Source organism: Manis javanica, chromosome 16 (assembly GCF_040802235.1).
Source record: "Manis javanica isolate MJ-LG chromosome 16, MJ_LKY, whole genome shotgun sequence".
In the NCBI taxonomy this organism is placed as follows: domain Eukaryota; kingdom Metazoa; phylum Chordata; class Mammalia; order Pholidota; family Manidae; genus Manis; species Manis javanica.
In genome coordinates, this window is record NC_133171.1 from 49,199,473 (window position 1) to 49,215,964 (window position 16,492).

Genomic DNA, 16,492 nt, shown 5'->3' on the forward strand with positions numbered 1-16,492 from the left:
ACTCACCATTCCTGATTTCTAAACTTACTACAAAGCTACAGTAATCAAGACAGTGTGGTACAAAGTATATTATGTGCATATACGAAAAGAACAAGGTGGCAGGAAGTGTGGCATAAAGGTAGACAGAGCAATGGAATAGAATTGAGAGTCTAGAAATAAACCTTACATCTATAGTCAATTGATGTTCAACAAAGGTATCAGGAAAATTAAGTAGGGAATGAACAGTTTTTTTTTTTTTACTGGTACTGACACAGTTGGCCAACCACGTGCAAAAAAATGAAAGTGGCCTGTACCTCATGCCAAAATAACTAAAAGGATCACAGACCTATCTATAAGACCTCAAAGTAAACTCCTAGAAGACAATAATGGCAGCACATCACATTGGGGCAGGCAATGGTTCATGGATATAACAACAAAAGCATAAGCAACAAAAGAAAAAATTAGATAAATTGGATTGCAGCAAAATTAAAATCTTTTTTCTGTAAATGATACCTTTGAGAAAATGAAACAAACAACCATGGAATAGGAGAAAATATTTACAAATCATATATCTGATAAAGAACTTGTATTCAGGGTATATATATATATATATATATATATATATATATATATATATATATATACACACACACATACATTACAACTGAATAATAAAAAATTCCATTAAAAAGAGCCAAATAAAAATAAAACATACGAAAGTTTCTCAAAAACATATGCAAATAGCCAAAAAGCATATAAAAATGTTCAAGATCATTATTAGGGAAATGCAAATCAAAACCACAATGAGACACCACTTCACACCCTCTAGGATAACTATAATTAAAAAGACAAACAACAGATATAAACCCAAGCATATATAGTCAATTAATATATGATACAGGAGCCGTGGATATACAATGGGGAAATGACAGCCTCTTCAACAACTGGTATTGGCAAAACTGGACAGCTGCACGCAAGAGAATGAAACTGGGATATCGTCTAAACCCATACACAAAAGTAAACTCAAAATGGATCAAAGACCTGAATGTAAGTCATGAAACCATAAAACTCTTAAAAGAAAAGACAGGCAAAAATCTCCTGAATATAAACATGAGCAGCTTTTTCCTGAAAGCATCTCCTCAGGCAAGGGATACAAAATCAGAAATGAACAAATCAGAGTATATCATGCTAAAAAGCTTCTGTACAGCAAAGGACACTATCAGCAGAATAAGAAGGCATCCTACAGTATGGGAGAATATGTTTGTAAATGACATATCCGACAAGGGGTTAACATCCAAAATATATAAAGTACTCACACACCTCAACACCCAGAAAGCAAATAACCCTATTAAAAAATGGACAGAGGATATGAACAGACACTTCTTCAAAGAAGAAATTCAGATGGCCAACAGGCACATGAAAAGATGCCCCACATCGCTAATTATCAGGGAAATGCAAATTAAAACCACAATGAGATATCACCTCATGCCAGTTAGGATGGCTAACATAGAAAAGACTAGGAACAACAAATGCTGGTGAGGATGTGGAGAAAGGGGAACCCTCCTACACTGCTGGTGGGAATGTAAACTAGTTCAACCATTGTGGAAAGCAGTATGGAGGTTTCTCAAAAAACTAAAATTAGAAATACCATTTGACTCAGGAATTCCACTCCTACGAATTTACCCTAAGAATGCAGGAGCCCTGTTTCAAAACAACATATGCACCCCTATGTTTATTGCAGCACTATTTACAATAGACAAGAAATGGAAGCAATCTAAGTGTCCATCAGTGGATGAATAGATAAAGAAGGTATGGTACATATAAACAATGGAATATTATTCAGCCATAAGAAGAAAACAAATCCTACCATTTGCAACAATATGGATGGAGCTAGAGGGTGTTATGCTCAGTGAAATAAGCCAGGTGGAGAAAGACAAGTACCAAATGATTTCACTCATCTGTGGAGCATAAGAACAAAGCAAAAATGGAAGGAATAAAAAAGCAGCAGACTCACAGAACTGAAGAATGGACTAACAGTTGCCAAAGGGAAAGAGACTGAGGAGGATTGGTGGGAAGGGAGGGAGAAGGGGAATAAGGGGCATTACGATGAGCACACACAACCTAGGGGGGGAGCATGGGGAAGGCAGTATAGCACAGAGAAGACAAGCAGTGACTCTATAGCATCTTACTACACTGATGGACAGTGACTGTAATGTGGTTTGCGGTGGGGACTTGATAATAGGGGGAATCTAGTAAACCACAGTGTTGCTCATGTGATTGTATATCAATGATATTAAAATTAAAAAAAGAAAACAAAAACAAAAACAAGTGTTGTTGAGGATGTGGAGAAATTGGAACGTCATACACTGTGGTGGAATATAAAATGGTGCAGCCACTTTGGAAAGCAGTGTAGTTGTTCTTTAAATGGTTAAATTTAGAGTTATCACATAACCTATAACTCCAGTCCTAGGTTTTTACTTAAAAGAAAGAAAAACATGTCCATACAAAAACTTGTACACAAATGTTTGTGGCAGCATTATTCTAGTAGCCAGAAAGTGGAAACATCCCATGTCCACTAATGGATGAATGCATAAATAAATGTGGAATATTCATACAATAGAGTGTTATTTGCCAATAAAAAAGGAGCAAAGTACTGACACCTGGTACAACATGGATGAACCTTGAAAACATGTTAAGTGGAAGAAGCCAATCACAAAAGACCACATATTATATGATACCACTTATGTGAAATGTCCAGAATAGGCAAATCCACAGAAACAGAAAGTAGATTATTGGTTGTCTGGGATTGGGGAGAGGTGGATGGCTGTAAGTGACTGTTAATAACTATAGGATTTCTTTTTGAGGGTGATGAATGTTCTAGAATTAGTGGAGGGTGATGCTTTCACAACTTCTAATATATTTAAAAATCACAGAATTGTGTACCTTAAATAGATGGATTTATGGTATGTGAATAATCTCAATAAAGCTGTTCAAATAAATAAATGATACTATTAGAGGCTTTCTTAAGAAAACCAAAAATGTATTTATGGAAAACTTACAATTCACTAGCCTTTGAATGACTTCAGCAAATTTCCCTTTACATGAATCCTTGTAAATCTGATTAGTGAAGTTGAATTTCTGTCTTTCTGGTACAGGTGTCTCAATGTAAAAAAGTAGCCAGTAAATGTAAATTCTAATAAATACATCTGAAGACAGGGGTAATATAAAAATACTCACTGTCCTGAGATCTGAGGCGCTGGGAGCCGGCAGGCAGGCTGCTGCTAGTCTTGTGCGCCGCACACCATGGAGACTGAGCCCGCCCCCCTTAGCGAGGCTGCCAGTCACCGTCAGCCTCACAGGCTGTGGGCTGGTGGCGGGCTTACTGTCGGTCTGCAACGCACAGAAGCTGTGCGGCAGGTCCAGTCCGCTTCCAAGTGTGGTCCTTCCGAGGTTTTCTTCAGATAGCATTTGATCAAAAAAACATTGCCAGTCCACAGACACTGCGAAGGACGTAAGCCACTGTGGAGGAGGGAAGAAAAGGAGCCGCGCCCCACCGCCCACATGCAGAACCAGCTATGAGATCTTGCGGGTGGGGAGCGGTGGCCCTTCACTTGGCTGAGCCTCTTTCTTCTCACCAGTAAGTGAAGCTTTGACGCCTTTCTCAAAGGGCTATGCAAGACGACTAGCGAGGACAACCTACAAAGTACATGAACAGGAGAGAGCACAGAAGGGAGGGAGGAAAACTTCAGGTGCTCTCTCCTCGCCTCCCCTCTTTGCTCCCTCACTCTAAGCTCCTGCTGTTTTATGAAGATGCTCATCTCAAAGACCTTCCTCCGTCTCTCACTCTGTCCTCTCTCTTCCTTCCTTCTCCTCCTCCTCCTCCTCCTCCCAGTTCTGTTTTTCCTTCCATTTCTCGCCTACCTTTCTTCCCACGTGTATTTATTTAATGCCTTTATCTGCCAGACACTGTACTGGGCTTGTGGAGAACAAGGCACTCGTTTGAGCTTAGAGTCCGAAGAAAAAGGCAATAAGGAAGAAGACAAATAAATGTATATTTGTGAAAGTGTAGCGTGTGTAAGTACCATGAACAGACAAGGTACAGGGACAGAGAATAATGGGAGAAGGGGGTGGTCATGGATGCCCTGAGGCAGTGGCAGGTGAGACCTGGCATAAGAGGAGCGTCTGAGGAGCTGGGGGAGGTGTCCAAGCGGAGGGAGGCAAAGAGCTCGGCTGAAGTGAGAATAAAGAAGAGGAGGATGCAGCAAGGGGTGTGGGACAAGAAGAAAAGATTCGTTTAGTATAGGCAAGGGCAAGGTCATGCAGTCTTCCAGGACATGGTGGGGAGTTTGGATTTTATTCCAAGTACAAAGAGAAGTCACTGAATGCAAGGTTTTATTTATTTATTTTTTAATTAAGGTATCATTGATATACAATCTTATAAAGGTTTCTCATGAGCAACATTGTGGTTATTACATTCACCCATATTATCAAGTCCCCCAAAACACACCCCGTTGTAGTCACTGTCCATCAGTATAGTAAGATGCTATAGAGTCCCTACTTGTCTTCTCTGTGCTGTACTGCCTTCCCTGTGACCCCCCGACGTTATGTGTGCTAAATACTGAATGAAAGGTTTTAAGCAAGGAACAAGATGGTCAATTTACATAGTTTCTGAAGGTCACTTTGGCTTCTTCATGGAAAATGGACTGAAGGGAGGGAGACAAGATCGAGAGCAGGAAGACCACCAAGGAGGCTGTTGCTGGAGCCCAGTCGAGAAGCGCTCGTGGCTGGGTATATTTGGCAGTGGAGATATAGAGAGGCAAATGAAATCAAGAATTATTTAGGTGAAAATATTAACAGGATTTGTCAGTGGATTACACATGAATAGTGAGGGAAATGGAAGAATCAAAGATGATGGTTGAGTTTCTGGTTTGACTGGCTTGTTGGGAGGATGGTGACATGCAGTGGTGTGGTGGTGACCAAGGGCGGGCCGGGTTTGTGTCGTAGGAGGGTAGTTCAATTACATGTTCTGTTTTGAATGTGTTAAGTTCTGTAAAACATCCAAGTTATTGAATACGAGTCTAGGGCTAAATATCAAATAAATACTGAAGCTTTAGAGCTATAGAGTTACACACTTGGGACTGCAGGTACAGAGGAGACCCCTGCTCTGAGGCCTACTATCCTTCTGAGATCTGGTAGACTAGGAAGAATTTTAAAGGAGATTAAGAAGCCCTTCCAGAAAGGTAGGAGGAAACCAGGAGAACACAGCCTCACAGAAGCTAAAGGGGAAGCATGTGGCTAGGGATGACGGTCAACCGAAGAAGGCAGGGTGTCATGGCGGTCCATTACAGGCTGACAAAGACTCACATGCAATCCCAGGCCCACCCTCAAAGAGCTCAGGGTCACATGGAGCTTTCTGAGTTTCATAACAGTTCCAGGTCAGCTCAATTCCATCTACCATACATTTGATAAGTAGCTAATATGCCTTGAGTGACGTATGTGTACAAGGACAGAGCCCTGCCATCCTTGTCATCTACTAGGGGATAGTAGGTAAGAATTTGTAGCTGTTACCATTAGCAAACTGCTTGTGTCTGGGGCCATATCCCCAACTACATGTTTCCTTCCTCTGATAATAGGTTTCTGACACCTAACTTTTTGATAGGCCATGAGCTGGCCAGGGAGTGAGGTAACCAAAGGGAGGAGCCCCCAAGATTTCTCATAAGTCAAGCATGAAGGGAGATACTTCTGTTACATTTAAGCAAAAGGAAGAAGTAACCACAAAGGATATATTTTTAAAAAATTAAACATCTGACACAAATAGCACACAAGGCCATATAAAGATAAGACAAAGTTAAATCCTTACAGAAATACTAACTCTTTGTACAGTACAAGTTGTAGCATCTGCAAATGGAATACTGAATTTGTGTGGTAAGGGCTTTCCAGTGATGCCAGTGTGCCCTTGTGACTGAATGAGTATTTCATTCGGGGTCAATGTCAAAAATCTACCCTTGAGAGTCTTTTGCCCATGTGGTGATAGGCCACAGAGGCCTCTGGGCAATATCTGTGGGTCAGTCATTGCCCTTTGGTCACCCTGGCTCAAGCATTGGAACTAAAATTTCTGACTGAGGTGGCTTCCATGAAGCAATTCTCCAGAGACTCACAGCCATTTTTAGATAAGGAAGGGACTCTGGAAATCATCAGTCAAAAACTCATTTTATAGATGAGAATGTTGAGACCCACTGACATTAACTCATTTAATGAGTCACACTGCAGTGTTTTAATTCCTCTCCAACTATCTACCCCATGCTGGCCAAGCTCAGTATATAAAGGAGACGCACAGCGACCTTAAGTTCAAGTGTGGGCTGGGCCCTGTGCCGCTTCCTTGCATGTTTACTGCTTACTGTTGTCCCTTGCTCCCAACACTGTGATTTGATTCTCTTCTACCACCCTCCAATTCTGAGAAAGATGATCGTAACAAACCTATATAGGCTTTGTTTTCCGTGCTGTAACATACATTACCAAGTTTGTATGGGGCAGGTACCATAATGATGCCATCTTTACAGAAAAGCAAACTCAGGCACATGGTAATCAAAAAACTTGTCTAGGGTTACAAAGCCAGTCGGACAACCCAATGATTTGGTTGCCGTAGTCATGTTCTTACCTACTCTGCTACATCTTATCCCGAGATGGTAAGTCAAAGTCACATGCAAAAGTTATTGAAGTTAAGGCTTCCCTACCTGGGAAATGATGCAGTTTCTATTTCAAAGCAATACTTGTAAAAGAGGCAATGCAGCAAGGGGGACAGAATGGTGACCTGAGAACTGACAGGGGCAAGAAGGAAATGAGATATTTGCTGAATGCCTTTGTGCATCAGGAATTGTTCTAGATGTTTTGTAAATATTGCCTCATCATTCCCAATACCAAGTCTGAATGTAGTTTGCAAGCAAGGAAACTGAGGCTCAGAGGGCTTAAGCATCTGTAGGCCAAATCTGTCTGCCTCCTCTTCAGAGTCGACAGTGAGAGCAGAGAGCCCTCTGTACCTGATGGTGTGATTACCAGGGCCCCTATCTCTGGGAAGCTCCAGGCTTCCCTGCCTCTGGGACAAGGAAGATGAGAATTGGGTTCCACTTGTGGCTCCTAATTCCTTTGTCCCCTTCTGGCTACACCCATCTCATAGGAGCTTTCAGGGACCCTCTTAGGAAGGAAGACCTTGGTTAAAATCATGAGCCATCCCTGGGATCAGACTGAACAAGAATAATGTGTTGGGTCTAGGATTCCAGCATCGCTGCTGATCTGCACAAGCTGGAGATGTGTGCCAATCCAGCATGAGGTGCAAAATCTTGTTCGGGTGAATAAGGACGTTCAGATTGGCTGTATTTTCTCTAAGGTGTCATTTTGCCATCTTGTGTCCTTCATAGACACAGCTGTGGTATCCTCTCAGCTTCTACTGGGTGCTATGCAACTTGAATGTGGGTCTGTGTAACTCTCTGACATGCTGATTTTTGGATGGAGCTTATACACAGGCTCTGTATCACTGTTTTGGTACCTGGTACCCCTTCCACCTAGCAGCCTTTGCCCAGACATTTCATCTTTTCCATCATCTTCTGTGGACCTACTGCCTCTGGCTTAACTGCCTCTAGGAAGTCCCTGTGGGAAACAAATTCACAACAAATTTTTATGTACAATATCATGTCATCTGCAAACAGTGACAGTTTAACTTCTTCCTTACCAGTCTGGATACCTTTTATTTCTTTGTGTTGTCTGATTGCCATGGCTAGGAACTCCAGAACTATGTTGAATAAAAGGGGGGAGAGTGGGCATCCTTGTCTTATTTCCTATCTTAAAGGAAAAGCTTTCAGCTTCTCTCTGTTAAGTATGATGTTGGCTGTGGGTTTGTCCTATATGGCCTTTATTATGTTGAGGTACTTGCCCTCTATTCCCATTTTGTTGAGAGTTTTTATCATAAATGGATGTTGAATTTTGTTGAATAGTTTTTCAGCATCTATGGAGATGATCATGTGGTTTTTGTCCTTTTTGTGGATGTGGTGTTTGATGATGATGATAGGTTTTCAAATGTACCATCCTTGCATCCCTGGAATAAATCCTACTTGATCATGATGGATGATCTTTCTGATGTATTTTTGAATTTGGTTTGGAGTATTTTGTTGAGTATTTTTGCATCTATATTCATCAGGGATATTGGCCTGTGATTTTTTTTTTTTGTGGTGTCTTTGCCTGGTTTTAGCATTAGAGTGATGCTGGCCTCATAGAATGAGTGTAAGTCCCTCCTCTTCTACTTTTTGGAAAACTTTAAGCAGGGTGGGTATTCGGGTCTTCACTAAATGTTTGATAAACTTCAGCAGTGAAACCATGTGGTCCAGGAGCTTTGTTCTTAGGTAGTGTGTTGAGTGCAAATTCAATTTCATTGCTGGTAATTGGTCTGTTCATATTTTCTGTTTCTCCCTGGGCCAGCCTTGCTAGGGTGTATTTTTCTAGAAAGTTGTTCATTTCTTCTAGGATATGCAGTTTGTTAGCATATAATTTTTCATAGTATTCTCTAATAATTTTTTTTCTGTGGCATCTGTAGTGATTTTTCATTTCTCATTTCTGATTTTGTGTATGTGTGTAGACTCTCTTTTTTTCTTGAGAAGTCTGGCTAGGACTTTATTTTATCAAAGAACTAGCTCCTGCTTTCATTGATTACTTTCTATTGTTTTATTTTTCTCGATTTTATTTTTTTCTGCTCTAATCTTTATCATGTCCCTCCTTCTTCTGACTTTGGGCCTCAATTTTTCTTCTCTTTTAGTTTCATTAATTGTGAGTTTAGACTGTTCATAAGGGATTATTATTTTTTCCTGAGGTATGACTGTATTACAGTATACTTCCCTCTTAGCACAGCCCTCACTGTATCCCACAGATTTTTGCATTGTTGAATTGTTGTCATTTGTCTCCATATATTGCTTTTTCTCTGTTTTTACTTGGTCATTGATTCATTGGTTATTTAGGAGCATGTTGTTAAGCCTCCATGTATTTGTGGGCTTTTTCGTTTTCTTTGCATAATTTATTTCTTGTTTCATACCTTTGTGGTCTGAGAAGGTGGTTGGTACAAGTTCAATCTTTTTGAATTTACTGAGGCTCTTTTTGTTGCCTACTATACGATGTATTCTTGACAATGTTCCATGTGCACTTGAGAAGAATGTGTATCCTGCAGTTTTGGGTGTAGAGTTCTGTAGATGTGTGTTAGATCCATCTGTTTTAGTCTAGGGTGTCATTCAGTACCTCTGTGTCCTTACTTATTTTCTGTCTGGTTGATCTGTTGTTTGAGTGGTGTGTTGAAGTCTCCTAAAATGAATGCATTGCATTCGATTTCCCCTTTTAATTCTGTTAGTATTTATTTCACATATGTAGGTGCTCCTGTGCTGGGTGCATATATATTTATAATGGTTATATCCTCTTGTTGGACTGACTCCTTTATCATTATGTTATGTCCTTCTTTGTCTCTTGTTACTTTCTTTGTTTTGAAGTCTATTTTGTCTGATACAGGTACTGGAACACCTGATTGTTTTCTCCCTATTGTTTGCATGAAATGTGCCTCATTTCCTTGAGTCCCTGTGCGGAGTTGCAGTCACCAAGCTCAGTCACGAGATGCAAAAACAAAACAAGTCTTTATTGCTAGTTCGAACTAGGGTCTCAGCAGCCCGTCAGAACACAGGACACAATCTGAGACCCTGAACAAAGTTCTCTTTTTGCTTTTATACTTTTAGAATGTAGCAGATGCAGCAAAAACAGTTAGCAGATGTATCAAAACAGTTAGCAGATGTAGTAAAACAGTTTAGGGGCTTTCCCAAGTTTATTATAACTTTTAAGCTCATTGCTGATTATTTCTAGCCTCTTATTTTTCCAGGAGCAGGGTACTTCCTCTTTCCTATTTTGCTTAGGATGGGGTTTTTAGTACAAAATGGAGTTAGTTAGGCTAGGCTTTGCAAAATGGAGTGAGTTAGGTCAAGCTGACTTTCTGGGGGTCCCACAGAAATATCTTTTTCCATCCCTTCACTTTTGGTCTGTATGTTTTGGGTTTGAAGTGAGTGTCTTGTAGGCAGCATATAGATGGGTCTTGCTTTTTTATCCACTCTGTAACTCTGTGTCTTTTGGTTGGTGGATTCAGTTCATTTACATTTAGGGTGATTATCGTTAGATGTGTACTTACTAATGCTAACGCGTATTGCAGGCTTTGGATTTGTGGTTACAATACATTCAAGGGCAGCAGTACCTGCAGGGCGTGCTGCACGTCCCTAGGGGGCGAGGCGGTGCGGGAAGCCGCCTGGGCTCGCAGGTCTGTGCGAAAAAGCACAAAGTTGGAAAACGGGCGCGGGTGTGGGAGCGGGGCGCGGCGGCCCACGAGCCCCTCCCTTCGGCCAATCGGCGGCCGCAGCGGGCGCCTGTGGGGCCGCACTTTCTCCTCTGCGCCGGGTGGTGAGGGGGTCGGAAGTGGCGTCTCCTCAGCTCCAGCCGGACTCCTCGGGAGCTGCCGCGGCCCGGGCGCTCTGGCTGCGGGGCCGCTGAAGGCGGTCTGACGGGCATTTCCGTGCTGACAATCTCACCGCCGCCACCGTGTCCCTCAAGACCCGCCGCCTCCCGTTAATGGGCCGCTCCGCGAGCGCGTGTGGGCCCCAGGGCGGGGGCAGGCGGGGGCGGCCCCTCAGTGTGGCCCGCGCCCTGCGCTGCCCCGAGCTGTGGCGGCAGCGGCGTCTGCACCGCGGAGCCCGCGCGGCTCCCGAGAGCCCCGGCCAGGACGCGGGGCTGCGCGGAGGGCTGCCGACTCCAAAGTTGAGCGCAGGCTGGCGGCGCGGTTGGCGCCCGCCCCTGACGCTCCAGCTGCACCTGCTCCAGGCGCTGGTTCAAGGTAGGACGGGGCGCGGGCGCGGGGTTCCCCTGAGGAGCGGGCCGGTGGTGCGCAGGAGTCCCCTGAGGTGCGGGCTGGTGGGTTTACTGGGACGTGGCCGCCAGGCGGGGGTTTCTGTGAGTCTGCTGCTGCTTTGTTCCTTCATTTTTTCTTTGTTGTTATACTTCACAAATGAGGGAAATCATTCGGTACTTGTCTGTCTCTGCCTGGCTTATTTCACTGAGCATCATACCCTCCAGCTCCATGCATGTTGTTGCAAATGATAGGATTTGTTTCTTATGGCTGGATAGTATTACATTCTGTATATGTACCACCTCTTCTTCATTCATTCATCTACTGATGGAAACTTGGGTTGCTTCCATATCTCGCTCTTGTAAATAGTGCTGCAGTAAACATAGGGGTGCACATGTCTTTTTGAATCTCAGAAGTTGTTTTCTTTGGGCAGATTCCTAGGAGTGGAATTCCCGGGTCAAATAGTATTTCTATTTTTAGTTTTTTGAGGAACCTCCATACTGCTTTCCACAATGGTTGAACTAGTTTACATCCCCACCAGCAGTGTAGGAGGGCTCCCTTTTCTTCGCATCCTTGCCAGCATTTGTTGTTCCTAGTCTTTTGGATGTTGACCATCCTAACTGGCATGAGGTGATACCTCATTGTGGTTTTAATTTTAATTTCCCTGATAATTAGCGAGGTGGAGCATCTTTTCATGTGCCTGTGGACCGTCTGAATTTCTTCTTTGGAAAAGTGTCTGTTCAGATACTCTGCCCAGTTTTTAATTGAATTATTTGCTTTTTGTTTGTTGTGCTGCGTGAACTGTGTATATAATTTGGATCTCAACCCCTTATCGGATCCGTCATTTATGAATATATTCTCCCATACTGTAGGATGCCTTTTTGTTCTATTGATGGTGTCCTTTGCTGTACAGAAGCTTTTCTGCTTGATATAGTCCCACTTGTTCATTTTTACTTTTGTTTCCCTTGCCCCGGGGAGATATGTTCATGAAGAAGTCGCTCATGTTTATGTCCAAGAGATTTTTGCCTATGTTTTTTTCTAAGAGTTTTATGGTTTCATGACTTACGTTCAGGTCTTTGATCCATTTCGAGTGTACTGTTGTGTGTGGGGTTAGACAATGGTCCAGTTTCATTCTCTTACACGTAGCTGTCCAAGTTTAGCCAACACCAGCTGTTGAAGAGGCTGTCATTCCCCCACCTTTGTATTTGCTGTATTTTCAAAATATATATGGTTTCAGGAGGAGATTTCCGCCGCTCTACTCATGCCGCCTCTTGAGAAGAAAAATGAAGATGTGTGTTTTAATAAGAGAAAGTATAAGGAATGGAAATTTGTTTTGTTGAGGGTAAAAGAAAGTAATTGTTCTAAAGTACAGCTGTTTATTTAAAGAGGAAGAACTCTAAATGTAAAAAAAAATTGTAGAATCCAATTTTTCAGCATTAACAGCAAATTAGAATTTTGTTTTCAGTGAAAAGGACAAGTTTTCTTAAACTCTTAGTCTGCAGTTAATGCTGAAAAATTGTAGGAAGTTTTCTAATTGTTTTATCAAAGCAATTTCTCATGCTTAAAGTCTCAATGAATTGTCTGAGTATTTAAGAAAATGAGATCTCAATATTAGAAGGACTAAAAGCTAAACTTTGCTAACAACTGTGTACCCTTCTGTGTCTGCCTTTGAAGTGTTTTGTTGTCATTCTAGTTAAATGGATAAGTATTGCTTCATGTCATCCTATAATCTTATGTAAGCAAGTGCCAAAGAGAGTTTCTTTTGACAACTTCCCAAAATCAAATTCAGAAAGGTGCTTTTACCTCTAGTTAACTCTGATATTTTGTAGAGGGCCCCTGGAACATGTCAGAGGAATTTTTTCTCCTCATCGGGGAAAATAGTTGGCTAATTTGGCTTATTTAACTGATAAATATTTACCTGGAAAGCACTGTCAAAGGGAATGATGCTAAACTTTGTTACTGAATGTTTTGTGTTACAGAAATATCCAAATTTTCTTATGTCAACTGTCTTATAGTAAGCTCTCATCAGATCTTTCACCATTGTCATTTGTAAATCTTTTGTCACTTATAGTAACTGTTTTATTACTCCTAAACTAGTAAAGAACTAGATTTCAGAAGAACAGGTATTGGTTACATAGGATTAAATAAACTAAGGAAAATGATTTTGTGGCTTTATGTTTCAAATGTTGCTGATAAAGTGTTTTAAGCTTTTTCTCTTAAACTGACAACAGTTTAGTAAATGACAATATCTTTATAGGCAGGATCGAAACATTTATCTTTCTCTCTACCTAATCCCTCCAGAATTTAAAAACTCTCAGTGACTATTTTCATATTTTACAGCAGTATGTTTATTTGCATAAGTTCATTAAGAGTCTGCTTTCCTTGTAAGAGGATCAATTAAAAACACAGGTTATATTACCAAGGCTTTGACTGGAATGTCATGCCTGAGAGACACGTGCATAAACTCAGGTATGAACAGCTTTAAGGAACTAAGGTTGACTTTATGGAGCCAACAAAGCTCCATCGAAGAACTGGCCTGGTACCTTGGTTACAGGGTTCCCAGCAGCCTTACCAGGTGCGTAAGGAAGGTCACTTCCTGGCAAGTGCAAGAACCTCACGATGGCTTGGGGACCTTGGGAAGAGAAGAATTCACCCAAATGTACAGGTACTGCAGGCAAAACCTGAAGGCAAGTCTGGCTTGGCTTTCTAGCCTCCAGAGGCCTTTAAATGTCCAATCTGAAATTCCTTATAAAAAGTTCCTTCAAAGCACATTTAAAGGATCCTATGTAATCAGTTGGTCTTCTTGATGCACTTATGCAAATAGTCAAGCCAAGTGTTAATTATTTTCTTAATCTAGTTACTTCTAATAAAAATGGGGGTGATTTTAGAGAAAAGTATTGTTTCAATAATGCAGCCTTATTTATACTAAATCCTAATACTAGTCATTGAGACGTAGACTAGATCCAGAATTCTAGTTTCCCCAAAATATCTAGCTATGATTCTCCAGATGTTTTAGTTTTCTCCCATCATTTCAGTTAAAGTTTTACTATTTCTAGTTCTCATATTCAGCCATGCATTCTTAATCTTGTCAAGTTGTTCCAAAAAAGAAAATCCAGCTTCAGATGTTGCTACTTAACCTAATAACACGATTTGTTGTATCTTGCCTAGAAGCCATAAAACTGCAAATAGTAATAGAAATGGAACCCGAAATAGAAGCGCCAATCTTCCGAGGCCCTCTCAACTGACCAGTGATGGAGACCTAGCTGCACCCCTTACTGCGCCCCCTCTCAGCATGAAGCAACCAGAGCAGTCATGGCCTCTTTTCCCTAGCAGCAGCTAGGGTCTCTATCTGTAGAGGGGGGAATGAGACAGGGACCGTGAGCTTAGACAGAATAAGGTGAGGGCCTCCGGAAAAAGCAAGGCAGGATATTTGCAGTCAGAGCAATTGTAATAACTACATGCAAGGAAACCCCCTACCAAAACTCTGTGTTAAACATTAAGCTCTAGAGTCATTTTTCAGTGAGATCAGTTAAAGCTCAAAAGGCCAGGAGAAACTTGGCCTGGAATGTTTGAGTGTTCCGCAAATAAAGAAGGGTAGCTCAGCATAACCCGTGACCTCACTGTAAACAACCCTAGCAAACAGACACAACCCAGCCCACCTGAGGGGTCGGGCAGGTGGTACAAGTCCACACCCTAAGCCCTCTCCTCACATTATCAAAGTATGTGTGGCGTGGGATGCATCCTTCCTACTCTAATGGATTATCCCGGAAATAGTCACAAAAGATTTCTCCAAGCTCTGCCGTCTGATTGTGACGACAGCTTGAAACTTGTAGGTCCCACCTCTGTTGCAGTTGCAGCGGCATTCATCCTGCCAGTTCCTGGACTTGGTCAGTGGAATGCAAAAAGAGATATGTAAGCTGGCCTGTGCATATAGTAAGACAACAAATCTGACTGCTTCTATATTATCTGAACTCAATCAAGAGCTAGAAGAAGTGCAAGTTGCTCCCTAATTGTGCTGTTAAAAGAAAATGTGGGATGTGAACAGTTTCCAGGAATGTGTTGTTGTAATTTGTCTGATTTTTCTCAAACTATTCAAAATCAATTGGACAATATTCATCATATTATTAATAAGTTTTCACAAATGCCTGGGTTACCTAACTGGTTTTCTTGGTTTCATTGGATATGGCCAGTAATTGTAGGTCTGCTTTTGTTATGTATCTGTATTCCTGTTCTGTTAAGGTGTGTACATAATTTAATTAGTAATTTGTTAAAACTGTACATGCTTACATTACTCTACAAGAAGTTATGTCAGAAATAATCAATCTTCTCATATTTTCTTCCTTTGCTGCTTCTAAAGCTTTTCTTTTTCCTTCCTAAATACAGCCCTTTACTATAATTCATACCTCATATTTAAAATTACCGTGTATCTTAATCCTTCCAGCTGGTAAAGATACCTCTAGACAAGTGCTAGGCATAGGAGCCCTGGGGCATAAATCTGCAGAGAAGTAAAAAGCTAACCTTTTCAAAGAATATTGCTTCTCTCTCCCTTACCAACTTTAATTTACATCTCCTTGTATGGCCCTGGAAGATGGCTGGTTAGCCAGAGACGGGTAAGATTCCTCAAGGGAGGAACAGCCTAAGACAGGCACAGTCACAGAGGGGCCATCAGGTGAGAAATTGGCGGTCAACAGAGGTGAGGCTTAGAACCTCACCCCCCCAGTTTTGAGAGAAATCTTCTGCACCCATGGCTGTTTTGTTGCCCTTGTCTAACTCAGATCAATACCTAGTCTGTAGGCACCTGACCACCTACACTTGCCTTCCTACTGCACTAAACTCTACTTACCATCTTTATTTTACATCACAAGATTTAAAAGATAGGTTATCTTTTATGAAAAGGTAAACTGTGTTAAAAAGCTTTCTATTAGAAACTGTAATCTTTATTATGTCTACCTACTACTTAAACATTTTATCACAAAATAAGGGGGAGATGTGGGGTTAATATAGAAATCAAGTATAAAAATCAAATGTATAATCATATATGACTTGATTATTTTTCCTGCAATTCCTGATATGTAATCAAGAACAGAACAAACAGGACCAAAACAGTTTCTGTGACCTAATTGCCCTTGCTATTGTTTCAATAACATGTAAGACGTCGCACTCCAGGAGACTGGAGACTGCTGAGGATTAAGTTTCGAGTTAGTTAATGATTGTGTACTAACTTCCCCCAAAGAATTCTACTGTTGTTAACATGTATTTGCTCAGTAAATATGAAGGGTGCCCTCTCGGCACCACTCTTGCGCTGTTAAGTCTCGAGTCCCCTGGCTGGTCCTTTCAGATCTTCCATAACTCATCGTATCTCCTCCCTTACCTGCGGGTCAGAAGCAGGGAGGCACTGACACTTTTTCCTACATTAACTGAGATGGTCATGAGGTTATTTTCCTTCATTTTGTTAATGTGGCATATTATATTGATCACTTTTCATATGTTCAGCCATCCTTGCATTCCTGAATAAATCCCACTTGCTCATGGTGTATAATCCTTTAAATATACTGTTGAATTCTGTATGCTAGTATTTTTTGAGGCTTTTGCATCAGGGTT

At 41.4% G+C, this 16,492-nt stretch overlaps 1 protein-coding gene across 6 annotated transcripts in view; it reads left to right on the forward strand.

Moving 5' to 3' along the window:
* The first annotated feature begins 3,354 nt into the window (after window positions 1-3,354).
* The window catches only part of LOC140846907 (anthrax toxin receptor-like), a 43,052-nt gene continuing 29,914 nt past the window's right edge, over window positions 3,355-16,492 (forward strand). For 3 of the 6 annotated variants that reach the window (XM_073225113.1, XM_073225114.1, XM_073225121.1), the window contains exon 1: window positions 10,398-10,879. Coding sequence is in view for 1 of the 6 variants with exons in the window: in XM_073225118.1 (XP_073081219.1) it covers window positions 3,555-3,616 (62 nt within the window). In the remaining 5 variants the exon portion in view is untranslated. Of the gene's footprint in view, window positions 3,617-10,396; window positions 10,880-16,492 lie in introns of those variants that run through there. The other 3 variants (XM_073225118.1, XM_073225115.1, XM_073225116.1) reach the window with 3 other exon arrangements.